This window comes from Grus americana, chromosome 20 (genome assembly GCF_028858705.1).
Source record: "Grus americana isolate bGruAme1 chromosome 20, bGruAme1.mat, whole genome shotgun sequence".
Lineage (NCBI taxonomy): Eukaryota > Metazoa > Chordata > Aves > Gruiformes > Gruidae > Grus > Grus americana.
The window spans coordinates 12677135-12693455 of record NC_072871.1 but is presented as its reverse complement, the minus strand read 5'-3'; the positions used below and the strand labels follow the sequence as shown (position 1 = coordinate 12693455).

General features: G+C 45.4%; 1 protein-coding gene across 22 annotated transcripts in view; it reads left to right on the top strand.

The window, feature by feature from the left end:
- PRRC2B (proline rich coiled-coil 2B) overlaps positions 1 to 16321 on the top strand; it is a 51265-nt gene that overhangs the window by 12167 nt on the left and 22777 nt on the right. For 19 of the 22 annotated variants that reach the window (XR_008579974.1, XR_008579972.1, XR_008579973.1 and 16 more), the window contains 14 exons: positions 1660 to 1827; positions 2768 to 2945; positions 3163 to 3265; positions 4266 to 4338; positions 7166 to 7309; positions 7992 to 8233; positions 8636 to 8757; positions 9233 to 9375; positions 9976 to 10066; positions 10461 to 10653; positions 11045 to 11360; positions 12039 to 12229; positions 14722 to 14926; positions 15864 to 16074. Coding sequence is in view for 16 of the 22 variants with exons in the window: in XM_054848294.1 (XP_054704269.1) it covers positions 1713 to 1827; positions 2768 to 2945; positions 3163 to 3265; positions 4266 to 4338; positions 7166 to 7309; positions 7992 to 8233; positions 8636 to 8757; positions 9233 to 9375; positions 9976 to 10066; positions 10461 to 10653; positions 11045 to 11360; positions 12039 to 12229; positions 14722 to 14926; positions 15864 to 16074 (2327 nt within the window). In the remaining 6 variants the exon portion in view is untranslated. The remainder of the gene's footprint in view (positions 1 to 1659; positions 1828 to 2767; positions 2946 to 3162; positions 3266 to 4265; positions 4339 to 7165; positions 7310 to 7991; positions 8234 to 8635; positions 8758 to 9232; positions 9376 to 9975; positions 10067 to 10460; positions 10654 to 11044; positions 11361 to 12038; positions 12230 to 14721; positions 14927 to 15863; positions 16075 to 16321) is intronic. The other 3 variants (XM_054848280.1, XM_054848281.1, XM_054848286.1) reach the window with 1 other exon arrangement.

The following is a 16321-nucleotide window of genomic DNA, read 5'->3' as shown; positions in this document are numbered from 1 at the left end:
GTGGTGGTCAGCAAAGGTGGCTGAGTGGGGCTTCTTTTGGAGCCTGGTGTTCTTCCCGAGTGTCCTGTGGATGCTATTACTGAGTGACAGAAAATGCTTTTATTCCACTGTCCTTGACTGTGCTGCTTGCTGCTTAGCTTGGAGTCCATGGCTTCTTGCTCCTGCCGGGCCCAATTTAAATCCTGCAATGCAAGAATGAACGCTGTGTGGTGCCAGCTCTGTTGGTCAGAAACTTTCCTCCTGGCAGCAGCCTTTAGATTGGCTTTACTTGGCTAGTTGCAGATCAGAGTACATTCTCAAACTGGCTGTATCCAACATGTTTGTGGTCTGTGCTTTATTTTGTTCATAATACATGATGGACTAATCTTCTTACCTGGAAATCATGTTTGATCGGGCATTGCTGGTGGAAGTTTTAGCCTCTGGTCAGATACACTTCCTTTCAGAAAGAGTGATTTCTGACTGCATTTGAAACATGCTTTCGGATGGATGAGTTTTAGAAAGGGTGAAGGGCGGAAAGGTCCGATTATGTATAGCATTTTGTTACTCCAACACAGAGTTGCAACCCTAAGATAGGACCTAGCAGATGGTATAATAAAACTGCCAGCAGCTTTAGGCTTGAAGTGGAGGCTTTACAACAAGGAATCTGGAAATATAAATTATGTGTGAAAAGCTTAGATTAAGGTCTTAGATTTGAGAAAACTTAGAACAGAGAATTATACCCGAAAAAATGAAAGAAAGGTCCATTGAAAGTAAGTAGAGTTTCTTTTTTGACATAGAAGTTGACTTGCAGTGTGTGCGTTCCCCATGTTTCAGCTTTGTCTTGGGCTCCAAGAGCCAAAAAGGGAAAGTAAAGAGAGTGCTCACATGAAGGGTGTTAATAACAGTGTGTTGTGCCAGCAAGGATCTGAGTGAAAAATTAACAAAGCACATCCATTGTGAAAAGTATATTCATAGCTAAAAACGGTGTTGAAGGTGCCAGCAACCGAGAAATGTAATCTTTTTTTATAAAATGTTTTCAGGATTCATAGAAGAACTGCTCAACTCACAGGTTCAAGAGTCATTTGAGCAGGTTGTTTGGATTCCTTAACTCTCTCTGATGCCAGCAGATGGCAAAAGGGAATTTGAAGAAATAACTCTGTTGCCTTCAGGTGATGCTTTCAAAGCATTAATTGCTGGTACGAGTCATTAACTGTGGCCAGTGTGGAAGCATAATGCAGTTATGTTACCAGTTACCAGTGCTTCAGGGGGAAACCTAATGGTAAACTCCGGTGTGGTATAAGATACCATGCTTTTCTGTCACTTGGGTTTAGGAATCCTTGTGCATAGCTGCTTATCGTTAGACATTCTTTTAAAGCAAAGACTATGCTGACCACGGTATCTTGTTTTCTCATAAAGAACCTCGCCTCTTTCAGCACTGGAGTGGCAGAAAAAAAAAGATACTGTGAGAAGTGTGTTCCTGCAGTTCTTTTCATTCAGTTTATGAATCTTAAATCCCACAAGCTTCTTGAGACTAAAGAGGAGGGAGTTAAAACCTTCTAACTTAGTGTGTCTGCTGACTGAATATCTACAGTTCTAGCAGTTGTGCGTGTTTTACTTTTTACTTGTCTGTGGCCAAATAATCTGTTTGATGGCATTTCCCTGGTTCTCTTTAATTAAAAGGCAGATCGGGAGCGGCGCAGAGAAATTTCCTTACTAGATGACATTTCATCGCAATGTCCGATCGTTTGGGGCAAATAACCAAGGGAAAGGATGGGAAAAGCAAGTACTCGACTCTCAGCCTGTTTGATAAGTATAAAGGAAAGTCAATAGAAGCTATCAGAACTACAGGTAAGACATGCCTTCAGAAAGTTCCTTTTGGTGTCTTCCAAGAGCGTTGTTGCAGAGCTAATTCAGGTTGCTGGCCCTGTGGGTAGGAAGCCCAGTGGGAAATAGCTGGGTTGCAGAGATGTTTGTGCTGGTGTCTAAGCCTGCGTTTATTAGGACTTCAAGGAAAATGTCTGTGGTTCTTTGTGCTGCTGTTATTGTAGAGACATGGAGGAATTAAGGCAAATTTAGCCTGTCTCCTTGCCGCAAAGTGGTCAGGTTGTGAACTTGAGTGAAAGCCTTACTAGGGCCTTGGGCTATACTGAGACTGGGCAGTTAAGCTGACTGAAGTGCCTTAAGTTGATCAAACCACGTGTGAGGTGAGAGTCAAGGACTGAAGGCCTCTGGGGAAGAACCTGAGTTAGTTTTGCAGTGGACACGTGACCAAAAGTAGATGGTGGGGTCAAAAAAATGGAAACATTGCCTGTTCTGGCTCTGGATTTGGTGTGGGAGTAGAAAACCAAAGAAAATACCAGCTTGATAAATGTGATCTGGCGAGTAGAGCTGGAAAATCTAGACCTCAGGACTCCTGGATTAGATTGCCAGTCTGTCTGTTAAGAGGTAGACTTGGATGGCCATTTCCTCAGGCTGTGAAAGGTCAATGCTGCTGCTTCTTGGTGAAATGAGAGAGGAGTATCTGCACAGGTAGATCTGTGGACATTTTCTGTTAGGGAGAATTATTTCTCCCTCCCTCCCGATGGTTACAGGAAGCAGCCTGTTAGCCAGCTGCTACAAGACGGCTGCTTTACTGTGATCCTGTGGGAAATGACCTGTATGTTGACATAGCAGCAGTGATGCTGCTTGTTGTACAGTTCTGTTGCGCCCAGCCACAGTATGCTAATTAAGGTTACTTATCTAGCAGGATATAGCCCTCTCTGACCTGCCACTGTTCCTTTCTCACTAGTTATTCCTAGACATGGCTTACAGAGTCTTGGGAAAGTTGCTGCTGCCCGGCGCATGCCACCTCCTGCAAACTTGCCTAGCTTGAAGTCTGAGAACAAAGGAAACGACCCCAACATCATTATAGTACCCAAGGACGGTACAGGATGGGCAAACAAGCAGGATCAGCCAGACCAAAAGAGGTAGGTAGACCTACTCTTCGCTAAGTCTTGTCAGGCAAGCAGCAGCAGTTGTGTGCTGCTGTGCTGTGTGTTGGACCTTACAGTGATCAGTTCTCTGTTGTCCATGCCAGTGTAGAGTCAATGGTAGCTTGATCTTTTAGCAACTGCTATATTGCCAGAGTTGTTTGTCTTCTTGCCTTCCTTCCCCTTTGATCTCACCTCTGCTGTCTCTCTTCAGTTCCAGTGCGACAGCTGCACAGCTGCAGGAGTCGCTGCCGCAGCAGGGTTTGCAGAAATCTGTCTCCAATTTACAGAAGCCGACACAGTCAATCAGTCAGGAGGTAGGTGCAAGTGGTCTCTGTGACTGCCTCCCTGCTTCCCCTGTCCCCAGACAGCTTGAGGGTTGTCTTTTAATTGTCTGTGTTGCCTTGCACAAATAAGAATCAGCAGACTGCACTTCACAAAACAGCTCCTGCATAATCAATTCTCTACAAGAATTTACTGTCTTGACTCCAAGTTACTGTGCTCCAGGAATGCTGTGCTGGAGTATAATTCTGTGTACGTTACCTCTGTACCTTTCAAGTGTGTGCAGAAAGTCTAGCTTTGATGTAGAAAAAATGGCTAGAATGTGGGACGGCTGGTTAACACTTGTAAACTATTTTACTTTGGGTCTAATTCAAGCGTTGCTTGGTGACAACAGATCCAGCTCTTGCTCCTAGCCTGATAAGACTTGATAAGAAGAGATCTAGTCATGTGGGAGAAGTAGCCAGTGTCGGGACCTGAAAAAGCTACTGGCAATTAAGAAAGCTTCCACAGAGAGTGCAGGGACCTGGCCCCTCTGTGCTGCAGATTTTGCACTTCTAGTTTAAAAAAAATCCCAGCCCTTGAGGTTCAGGGAAATCAGGACAGGAGTTATGGTTTGAAGAGAAGAGTGGTTAATGCATGAGGAAGTAGGGTAGCCTTCAAGCTGAGGTGTGGCATGGAACAAATCTAGAAGATTAAGAGGGACCATTTGGGAAAATGCAACAGAACAAAGGGAAAGCTTGATTAGAGGGAGGAAAGCAGGAGGAATGGTTTGAGGAAATAGTTGAAGATGAGCAGAGGAGAGATGAGAGACAGCACAGAGAAGAGGATTTTTGCTGTAGCAGCATAGTACACTGGAGTGGGGAGCAGTTAAGTTTAGTCCCAACAAGAAGCTAGGGAGACCTGTGGTATCCAGTGTCATCTGGGTGATCTAGAGGTCTGAACCATGGCAAGTGCCAGCCAGGAAATGAGAAACAGTCATGAGACTTCACTGATTTGTGGGCATTGGGGTTTTTCTGTGTTTTGTTTTGTTTTCAGAGTACAAATTCAGTGCCAGGTGGACCAAAGTCATGGGCACAGCTGAATGGAAAGCCAGCAGGACAAGAAGGTGGTGAGTATGATAAACAGAAGTGGAGCTGGGTATGTGCCTACTTCTCCCAGACAGGCATGAGATGGGGTGGACTCCATTTCTTCTTGCCTTTCCTGTCTGGACTCGTGCGGAATGGGACACAACTGTCTTGGTTACACTGCAGTGAGGCCACATGAGTCTTGTTTTCAGCCAGTGTAATGTGTTGGCTCGAATGATGCAACTGCATCTGTTCAGGTCTGCCAGTGCAAGACACAGCTTGAACAGAATGTGTCCCATAGCCATCTCAAACCAGAATGGTTCGTGTGATTGGGGAGCAGCAGGGAGTTCTGGGAGGTGAAGATTTTGAAGGTGAAGGGAGACATCTGCCCCCTCATAAGCATCTTCCATCATCCCAAAGCAGTGTGTAACAAAGGTGCAGAAAACGGAGTGGAAGAAGGGAGGGATTGATTTAGGAGAAAAGAAGAAAGGAGAAGAGAGGACACTGGAGACTGGAAATGTAGGCATCTCCATGGCTAGTAGCGTGGGAATCTTCACCTCATTAGGTGGTCAAAAGTGAGGCTGTAATGATATTACTTGGGGAGGCCTGTACACAGCATCCTTGTTCCAAGGGTGTTACGGTGTCAGTGAGCGGAAGTGGCGCAATATGCACTTGCTTACACCTTGGCTGAGGCCTTTCTGTTAAGTCTCCCTGAGTAACTGTGCTGCTAATGTCTTCTGCTTGACTGAGGATCCTGAAACAGTATTAACATAAATTGGGAATTTAGTTGTCTTCAGATGCATCCATTTCCACACGGGTGGTTTGCAGCTGCACTAAGTACTACCCTTAAAACTATAGTGTGAGTAACAGCTCAGTTCCACTGTTGTGATGTGAACAGACCTGGAAGCATTCAGTTGTCGAGTGAAATTGCAGAGAGATTTGAAAGAATTGAGACAGCTGCAGATTGCAGAAATGCAGGGGATAAGCTTATCCAAATTAAATGAGTCTTGTAATGAGATGATGTTTCTCGAAGGCTAAACGTTAAAGCAGAGACGTGTGCTTGCCAGAGGTTAGTGGCCAGTGCAAAGACTGTGTCTTGTTTGGTTAATTTGTACTTTTTTGAGACTGTTGCTGTGTGGACCTCCTTTACAGTCGTTTTGAAATCTGATCATTTAACAATGTTCTTAAAGTTTTTTTTTGAAAACTCATTCTAGGTAACACTTATCAATATAGAGTTCTCAACCCAAGGAAAGAGTTGCATATGTGGCTAAGAGCAGCTTAATTAGAAGGTAATTGAATCACAGAAGCATCAGAAATCTGGCTGAAAGGACTTAGGCCATCCCATCCTTGCACCTTTTCTCCAGTGGCATTGAACAATTGTTTTTCCTTCTAAGCTAATATAATAGAGCAGTTTCTAATATTATCAACAAAGAGGAGAGTCTCTTGCTTTTTGCTCTCTTTTAGGTATTACTGCTGTAAAATCTTTTTTTGAGGGCATATCCTGAGGAAATGTGGTCTAGTAAATTAATATGAACTGCTCCATGCCTGTGTCTTCTGTATAAGGGACATTTGGAGAAAAATAAAGATACACCAAACTTTTATCAGTGTGATGCTACCTAGGGATAGAGTACGAATTGTTAGTGCCTGCATATTAACAGTCATTATGTTGTGCAACCTTACTTGGGGGGTGGAAGCCTCCCTTGAAAGACACTTAGATGTTGTTAATATTCTCATTGCTATTCTAGATCAGTAGAATAATGCAGTAGAAATCAGAACTCTTGGCACATCTCAGCTATTTTGTGGTGTATTTGAGAAATGTCCTTCATGTGTATTCTCATCTGTCCAAAATATTTGAAGATGTTACTTGCAGCAGTTGCAGTGTCTTCCCTGGAAATCTTCAGATGGGAGGTCTTGTGCAGTGTGCAAGTTCCAGAAAGTAAAAATGACTTAAGCCAATCCTTCTTGACTCTTTAGGGCAAGGAAGGATAAAGATAGATGAAACTTTTTTGTCAGGTCTTCCGTACTCATTCCTGATACTTATAATATGATAATTCTGAAATGCCCTTTTTAAAAAGAGCCAGCCAAATAACATCAAGAAACAGTTCTCAAAACAGCTTTTTTTTTTTTTTTTAATGTTTAGTAGTGCAATAATGCTGTGACAATTTCAATTTCCTTTTATTCAGTGTTATCTTGCCAACAGATTTAGGAGAATTGCTGTGTTTTGTTTTCCAGTCACTGGCAGATCTTTGGAAGGGACAGAAAGCTGTCATTCTGGGGCGGCTGATGACTCAGCAAGACAATTTGCCAATGACAAGAAATGAACCCGGCCTGATCTGGCCAGCAATCTGCATCTTAAAAATGCTGCAGCAGGGAGGAGAGTGGGGTATAGCACATAGCACTCGGTCCTTATCTGTGGTCTCTCACTGAGTATATTGCCAGAAATCTTAACAATAGACTTCCCTGGTAGAGTGAGATCTGAGCAGAAAGAGTCTGAATATTAATGTCAAATACTTGATAACAGGGTATCATCTATAAGCGATTGTGGAGAATTTATCTTTGCCTCAGTCTGAATTTTGTACTTGACAAAAATAATTGGAAGCTGAGAAAGTTCACTCTTAGTTGAACATGAGATTTTAGATGAAGATCCCAAGTTAAGAGTGTGGGAGTACTGGGTGAGGGCATGCGTTGTCGTGTTGGTAACAGTGTCTGAGAGTGTTTTGGATGTGAGCTGAGGTGCTGGTATGATAGTAATTTGGGTTTAAATATGCTGGAGGCCCAGATTCTCAGGGAACATGTTTCCAGGCTGATCTCCTAAGGGAATTGAAAGAGTGGAAAGATCTCCTCTGAGTCCCACACTTATTTGTCTGACAGGTTCAAGGGCCTCAAGCCGACTGTTATCCTTCTCTCCCGAGGAATTTCCGACGCTGAAAGCAGCTGGCGAGCAGGACAAGGTTGGCAAAGAAAAGGGCGCCTTAGATCTGTCGTATGGGCCAGGACCAAGCCTCCGCCCCCAGAGTAAGTGAATGGTGGTGTCTTTCTGCCTTACCCCAGCTCATAACCCCATAGACAATGTTTTAGGCAGGTGGATGCCAGTTCATAGTAGTATCAGATATTCCATCCCTACATTGCCTTTCATCTTTTTTATGAGCTCACGTGTATCAAGCCGCTTAGCAAATGACCACAGATTTGCATGTAGTGCTGATATTCACTGTTCTGTGGCCAGACAGCCAAGTATGGACTGTTACCTACTATGTTGTTTAATAAAAATTGCTGTGTGATGTTGCAAAGCAGACCCCTTCCCCCTGAGCTAAGGGAGAGTCACAAGTGAAATGAGTGGGTGGTGTAATGCAAGCGAAATGAGCGGGTGGTGTAATTTGGCTTCTCTTTGAGTGTTTGTGCATGATTTAATTGGCCTTAATTCTGCAGGATAAGGACTGCGGAGATGGGGAGCAGAGTTGGTTGGAATTTAGGCTTACTGACAAATGAGGACACCACTGGTGCGGCAGTTACTTAGTAATGGCTGATTGTGCTAGTCTATTTGGAAAATAAACACATTTGGAAATTTTCCTTGGTCCCTGATGTTTTTCTACATGCTTAGTGTAATTAGGGCTTGACCAGAGTATTTGAGTTTTGAGACTTTTTGGCAGAGTGACTGTCTGCATTTACAAATGTTAACATAATATTACCTCCTTTCCAGATGTCACCAGTTGGAGGGAGGGCGGTGGGAGGAACATAACCTCTGCCACATCTCTGACCGCCTCCCCTGCTGAGCTGGGCAGCAAGACCTCTAGCACCGGAGATGGAGCCCCCTCCTCAGTGAGCGCCAGCGATCCGAAGGAGCCGTCTCTCCGCCCAGCTCAGCCTGTCCGCAAAGGGGCTTCACAGTTCATGGGAAACGTCTACCAACCACCTACGTACCATGACATGCTACCTGCTTTTGTAAGTTACCCTTTCTCCATGGCTGTGTAATGTCCTTGCTTCTTACAGTATGTGTGTGGGTTGAAGTCAGCTGAGAGATCTGTCTTCTGGACTCTAGTTGGTTCCCAGGGCTTGCTCTGGGATCCTTCTCTTGATGTATTTTTAGTTTCCCCTGTTGTGCATTTACTCTTTTGTGCTAGAATAGTGTAAGGCAGCCTTGCTGAGCCCAAGGAAAAGTCTCTGCTTTCCCTCTAAAGCTGGAGAGGGTAACCATTAGCACCCAGCCTGTTAGGCAGCCAGGCTTGAAATGTTTGTTTTCCCTTTGTGCACATGCAGCTACTGTGCTTGTGTTGTAACCTAATCTGGGTAAGCTTTCCTATGGCATGGAGAAGAAACAGACTATTCTGCTTTGCTTTGTTCCAGATGTGTCCACAACAGCCATCTGAGACCCCTGCACCGCTGGACCGAGGGTCTTTCCCCCTTCCTCAGCTTCGACTTGAGCCCCGGGTACCTTTCAGACAGTACCAGATGAATGACCAGGATGGGTAAGGCTGCCATGACTGTCCCACTTGAGAGGCAGGTTTCAGGGTGTGATGTGAAGCTTAAACTATGCAAGAATTTGGGCCTAGGATCCAGTTGTGTGGGTGAAGCTGCAGACAGCCACAGAGGAGACCTGATTTTTACCCAACGAAGCAGTGCTTTGCTCCAACTACAGCAGCATCTGAAATGTTGCAGGACTGTAAGCACTGTGTGTCTGGAGAGCAGGTGGACGTGAGAAGTAGTTGTGCGTGATCCTGGACTGGAAGGGTCACAGCTTTGATCTGTAAGCGCTAGGAAGTGGGTACCAGGTAGACAAGGGAAAGAGACTTTGCTGGACAGGGAGAGAAACTTGGAGCCTGGAGCTCTTTATATATAAAAAGTGCATGGTAGAAAAGGACTGATCCCCTGTTACAATCTCAGCTCTACATTCTTTTCTTTGCTGTTTGCTGTTTCTAACTATTTCTTCACATTTCCCTGTAGAAAAGAGAACAGGCTCAGTCTGTCTCGCCCAACACGTCCAGTTCGACAGCAAGTAGAGAGAGCACCTCGGCCCACCATCATCAATGCAGAGAACCTAAAGGGGCTGGATGAACTAGACACTGATGCAGATGATGGATGGGCAGGTAAAGTGCTTCCATTCTCTAGCTTCAGGAAACAACTTCGGAGGTGAAGCAAAGTAGTTACTCCTCCTTGAAGCATGAAATAGGATATTCTGGTGGCTCTGTTCCACTGCCATGGAAGGGAGGAGGGGAAGCAAAGAGCGGTCTGTGTAGCTCTGAAATTGCTGTTGGTGTAAATGATGACACAATGGATCCTTCTGATCCTTCCATCACACTATACTCAAGGAACCGGATCTGAAGACTCCTAAAAACTGAAAACACCAAACAGCAGGAGGATAGCAGTGTGGCTGCTGGGAAGAAGTTAGCCCTACCTTTTCCGTCATGGCATTCAGTATCCAATTACACACAGTCTAGCTTTGTGGCTGTCTCGCATTCCCAGACTGCTTGCTGCTCCTCTTCTGGGACCAGCCCAGCTGTTCAGCACTGTGGGTCCACACTACCCACATCATTTCCAGTACCTGTGGTGGGCATTTGGCTTAATAAGTAGTTTATGCCAAGCCTGTGCGTTCTCTGGTTTAGTGCCAGGGAGGGCATAAGGTTTATCAGGACAAGGGACCTGTTTTTTTCCTCACGTACATCCCTTCTCCAATCCTGCCTTTGTAGGCATTCACGATGAAGTGGATTATTCTGAGAAATTAAAGTTTAGTGAAGATGAGGAAGAGGAAGAAACTCTTAAAGATGGACGACAGAAGTGGTAAGAAGTGGCTGTATTCGCATCTACGGGGTTTTTTTTTTTCAATAAAAGTAAACAGTACCATGATCTCTTTAAAGCCTGTTCTAAATATTGAGGCACGATCCCCCTGATTCATACTGTGACTTTGTTGATTCCACTGGCCATTGTTTGAGTAGGCTTCAAGGATGTGTGTAGGTCTTGAAGCTGAGTGCCAGGATGCCAGGCTTTTCCAATAATGGTGTTAATCCTTAGGCATCCTTAAGATGAAAAGGGCATTGCTTGTTCAGGTTTTTTTTTTTTTGTTTTTTTGGATCTTTCCTTTCTGTTACAGTCAGTTGCCTTTGCCACCTGATAAGACTGCACGTGCTTTTTGAGGCAAGTTGCAAATGTAATACCAAAGCTGTTTGTATGCTAGGAACAGCTGGGATCCCAGAAGGCAGCGACAGTTGTCCCTGAGCTCTGCAGACAGTGCAGATGTCAAACACACCTCGGAGGAAGGAAAGAATTGGGGCGACTCAGTTGGCTTGTCCCGGTCAGTCCGGAAAGTGCAGGATTCACAGCAGCCTCCGAGGAAGCTGAATGGCTGGAGCTCTGCATCTGAATACCAGGTAGATTGAACTCATGTGAGTGGGCTTGTGCTGCTGGATGTGACGCATCACTGTCCTTAACAGGCCGGCTTGACATTTTATTGAAAACAGCATGCTGATGAATTTCTCAATTCTTTGTTTATACCCAGTTGGAGAGAGTTCCATCTGTATAGCACTCCTCCTAGAGAAAAGAAATTGAAGCTGGTCTGGAGCAGTGGGGTTGTCAGACAGAAAATGGAGCTATTGAACCAGATAGCAAAAACTGCCCCCGCCTCTCCCGAGAAGGGGGGTTGGTGTGCATGAGGATAGAGGGGAGGGAGTCAGGAGGGGATTTTCTCAGTGTGAGGTGCAAAGCTAAAGATACAGGAGATGTTTGGGTCATGCTTATTGAGGAATGTTTTTCCTTTGGCAGAAGCCCACACTGGGAAGTACTCTCAGACAGCAGTCCCTCGAGGATAAAGAAGAAAAGGTGCCACTGAGACAGAAGTTTGTGCACTCTGAGATCTCTGAGGCTGTCGAGAGAGCCAGGAGGCGGCGGGAGGAGGAGGAGCGGCGAGCCAGGGAGGAGCGTCTGGCAGCCTGTGCTGCAAAGCTGAAGCAACTTGATCAGAAATGCAAACTGGCCCAGAAGAGTGGGGAGACCCAGAAACACACAGAGAATGAAGACCTGCGACCCCCAAGCACAGAGAAGAATGCCGTGCAAGAAAATGGTCATGCTTTCCGTAGAGGTACAGAAACATTGCTCTCCTCACCTTGTAAAAAAAAAAAAAAAAAAAAAAACCCAAAACTTTTTCACTATTGTGCCAATCTCTTACTTGAAGTAGGGGGGAGTCCCTGGGAGGGAGTGTTCAGAGATACTTCAGTTGCACTTGAGAGATCAGCTGCTCCATGTACTCTGCAGAGTATTTTGGATGGTGTTGAAGGTTCTTTTTTTTTTAAAAAAAAAAAAGGCCTGTTAAATGCAAATTTCTTTTGTTGCCTTTATGCTCAGTCAGCTGTGCTAGCAGATACCTTGTCGGGACGGGCCTCTTGATCTTCTCATGATTGGATCATGATACTAAGAAAGTGTTCATGGGCTACAGATCAGAAAAATCAGTTACCAGTAAGTGCTGGCAGGTTTTAGGAGTGGCAGGGGAAATGGACTTTTTCCTCAAGTGCTTAAGCAGAAGGCTGATGGCAGAGGGGGGGATCTTGGAATTGATCACTAAAACAAGATGGACAAAGCCCTCTAGAGCTGTCAAGGCAAATCAGGGAGATTGTGTGTGAGGTGTTATATATGATTATAATAAAATTCAACCACATAATGCAGTCATGACATACCCACACCTGTGTATGTTGGGTGTGGTGGTGCGCTCACAAGCCCTGTGACGAGCAGGGCTCTTAAAGGCTTATTTTCTTCTCTGCAGCAACGCCTGAGTTTCACACACAGGATGTCTCTGTTGGCTATCTGGAAGAGGAAACTCCTGCTGCAGCAGCAGCAGCCCAAAGCAGCAGTGAGGAGGAGCTCAGAGAAGCTGCCTCCCCGGCACAAGAATTCAGCAAATACCAGAAGTCTCTTCCCCCACGATTCCAGAGGCAGCAGCAGCAACAGCAGCAGGTAATAGGTGTGACACTCCCACCTCCCTTCCTTTAGACTCTCACCAAACTGTTGTCTTTGCTTGGTTCTCAACACAGTCACACAACCAATGACTGTCTTTGGGCTGGGAAGTGATAAATGGGGTAACCCTGGCCTTTTTCAGCACTTTTGATCATAGATGTGTCCTGTCTGACAGGGGTAAAAGGGCTCTACAGAGGTTACATGTATTTTACGTGTGACCTGTGATGCTGGAGCTATTGTGGATAGGGATTTCTGTGGCTGGGAAGAGGTGTGGGCAGGCCAGTTTTGTCACTTGCCTGGGAGAAAGGTAGACACTGCTGTCAGAAATGTTGACTTGTCTTGCATGGTTGTCTGGGTGTCTCCTGACAATGTGAAATCTTAAGAGTATGTGGTTGGAAGCAGAGCTCTGGTTTGCAAACGTGTACGCAGGAGAAGCCGGGGATGTTCCCCTTCCTGTGTCCAAAGCTGAGAGAGCAGCAGTGGCTACCTTGGTATTTGCTGTAGGCCTGATCCAGTGAAGCCTCTAATACCTTGGCTGGCAGTGAACCTGGTGAACATCTGTTCTTACTCCCTGGAACAAGGTGAGAACTGCTGTTCTTCAGCACTGCTGCAGTGACAGGGAGGTGAATATACAGGCCAAAGAAGAGGAAAAACTTTGGGGACCAGCTGCTTCCGTTTCACTTGGCACTTGCTGTGCCCTTACCCTGTTAGGTGTGGGCAGCCATTTGCTTGCTGGGGCAAACTGCTCAGGTTGGCAGGTGGTTGGACTCTGCTTCTGGGCTGAACATGAGAGCTGTGAAGCAGCACGCTTCTCGTTCCACCTCCTGCCTTTGCAGAGAGGTGGTCCTCTACATCTGTTCTCACCTTCTACCTACCTTTCTGTGAGGCTCTTTCAAACCAGTATTTGTATTTTCTTTGTTTCTTTTTTTTGTTTTGTTTCATTGAAAACTCTCTTTTGAGGCTCTGAGAGACCAGCCTGAACTGTTTCATGTGTCTTGCATCCTGCCCGGCCTTACAGTGCTGTATGTGCCATACATACTGTTCAGCTCTTCTTCCAGATGCAATGAGCCTCCTTAGGGCAGCAGAGTCAAAAGAAGGGACACAATATCCAGGCTTGAGATAATGCAAAGTTAATTGCCATTCTTTGTAGAATAACCACTTGAAATGTGATATAATCAACTCTGCTGCAAACCTTAGTAAAGAGCTCACATTTGGCTTTTGCTTGGACGCTTAGTAATTTCACTTTTATGGATGTTCCCCGTGCTTGTTACTGGGCAGTTGACATTTTCATGATTCAAATGTACAGCAGCAAACACTGCTAATGTTAATCTTTAAAAGAGATGCTCTTAAACTAAAAATAATTGGATGTCTTTGCTGTCATACTAATAAACCACAGGTCATTGCTACTGGAAGAACATAAAATTTTCGTTGTATTTTCTCTTGTTCTCTGTGTCGTCAGTATGTATAAGGCAGCTTGTATTTTGGCTGGCTTGTATTGCTGCTTTGGTAGCAATGGTTCCATGAAGACAATAAAAGAAAAGATAGCGTTGATATCAGTAATGAAATATTCTCTCTGAGGTACTGGAGCACTAGATAACTTGGAGGTAATCTTTACATTTATCTGAGTTTTTCTCTCTTGCTGTAATGATGCGTCAGGTTCAGATTTAAAGGTGTGTCTCTTGCTCTGTAGTAGGGGATTGGCTTTTTTTTTTTTATAAACAGTTAGGTATCTGACACTGTTGTAAGCTTAGTAAGAAAGGTTGGTGGAAAGTTTGACAGGTAAATAGACGCATTTCATGTTAATTGGAGCTGTTTACCTTTTGAAAGCTTTCTTTGGGACACAAAGGTTCCTTCAAAAATAGGTTGTTCTTTGACCTTTAGCAGAAGTTAAATGTCAAATCAGATCAGCATCATGACAGTCCTCAGCTAAAGGAAGGTGGACTGGCCGTGTGGGAGATGGGACACAACCCGAAGGTGTCAGCCCACCTCTGGAGGATGCACAGGAAATGCTATAAAATATTAATAGCTCTCTTAACTGAGTTTACGTTGTTCTTATCTAATCTGTTCTGCTAACATGAGTAGAACTAATGTATATGCACACTAAATAACTTATAATTGCATTTCCTCTAAAGAGCAACATCTTCCAAAGTATTTGGTTCAAATTAGGAAATTGTGTTTGACAGGAAGCTGTCCTGTATCTCATAGAAGTGTTGAGAAAATGCAAACTCCAGTCTTGAAGCTGATCCCTTGCATTTGGCCAGGTACTGCGGCCCATAGTGGTGTGAGATTCTGGCTGCAACATATTCTGGCTGTTCCGGGTATTTGAAGAATAACAACAACTGCCACGTTCCCAGTTGGCAGTGAATTGCCCTTATCTGCTCTACCCTCCCATCTGGTCTGTTTTTGAGCCTCTAACACTCCTTTGGCCAGTTTGCAAGTGTGATTCCTGGCACCATGACCGTTCATGTCAAATGGCCCATCCTTCCCTGCAGGAGCAGCTGTACAAGATGCAGCACTGGCAGCAGCAAGTCTACCCTCCCCCATCCCATTCCCATCCCCAACGGACGTTCTACCCGCCGCACCCCCAGATGCTTGGCTTTGATCCTCGCTGGATGATGATGCCCTCTTACATGGACCCTCGCATGGCCCAGAGTCGCACTCCTGTGGATTTCTACCCTTCAGCCCTTCACCCTTCAGGTAAGGTGTTTTCGTTGTTTCTCTTTATCATGGTGGCTGAGTTAGTCCATATGTGGAAAGTTACTGCAACTGTTTTCTCAGACCTAAGACTTTGGAAGTTGGTTTTCTAGATTGTAGAATGCAAGGAGTGCATTACAGCCTGAGAGCTTCTGTGAGTGCTCAGGTGCTCAACATCCTGAGGATTGGTCAGTCTTGTGGTTTCTGGCCAGTGAGGAGGGGAGCATTTGAGCAGTTGAGATGGTGATGGCTGTCCTAATTTGCTGTGCTTCACCCATCTTAACCTCTGTCCTGACCTTGCATCCCAGCTGGCTGTGATTGACCTTCTCTGGGGATGAGGAAGAGTTGGTTGCAATGAGGGCTGGTGAGCAAACAGAGGCGGTTGGGAGGGAGGACACCTGCCTGTCCATCCCCTGCACTGGGAGATCTTCCTTAACAGCTTTGGAGCCTTAGCAGGTGGTAAAAGCAGATCTTGACCCTTGGAGGAGAGGGATGGGTTTGGGAGTTACTCTAATCATGTGAAATCTTAATAGCTCCTCTTCAAGAAATGTGATGGAGAAATCCTGTAGTTTGAGCTGTGTGCTTCTGGCACCTTCCTACCTTGTTACTGATCCTCAGAGGTGTGAATATAAACACCAGGATGTATAAATCATTCCCTTGAGCTTGTGGTTTGTTTTCAAACACCTGATTGCTTCCAAGCCAGCGATGGCTGTGTAGTGTTTTGTGCAGGCTGGACTCTGAAAGCTGCGTCATCTGTGTCACTCCAGGGGTATATCCCAGCTGCGTATTTCCCAAGTGCAGTCTCCCCTCTACCAGAAAGGTTTCCATGACTGCAGTCACATTCTGCCCTGAAAGGAAGGGGAGTCAAGCTGGCTGTAGATCGTTAATTCTTCTTGGCTGTGAGATCCTAGTGTAATGGTATGAATTCTGTTGTGACCAGGAATTATGAAGCCCATGATTCAGCAGGACTCCATTGGTGGGAGCAGCTGTCGGTCTGAAGATCAGGCGGGGCAGGCAGAAAGGAAAACTGCTCCCTTGGACCCTGTGCCAGTGTGGGGCCAGGAGAGCTACGCATCCCTGCAGAGCAAAGGGTACCCCCTGTCACATCAAAAACAGGCTGACAACATGACCGTGGAGGGGCTGCATGCCAGGTGAGTGCAGAACTCCCCTGTCCTCATGCATGCTGTGATGGGAGGTGTTGCCATAAGTCATCTCCTACTAAAGAGCAGGTGTAGAGTTGACCCAAAAGATATCTCTGAACAAGCCAAGGTACTGATGTGGTAGCACCCTTACACTGTTGAGTGTTTATGTCATGGAGGTGCTTACAGACTGAGCTATTCAGAGTTTTTTCTATCTGATGTCAGTCGAGGCTGACCAGCTTGGAGCCTGTTCAGTAGG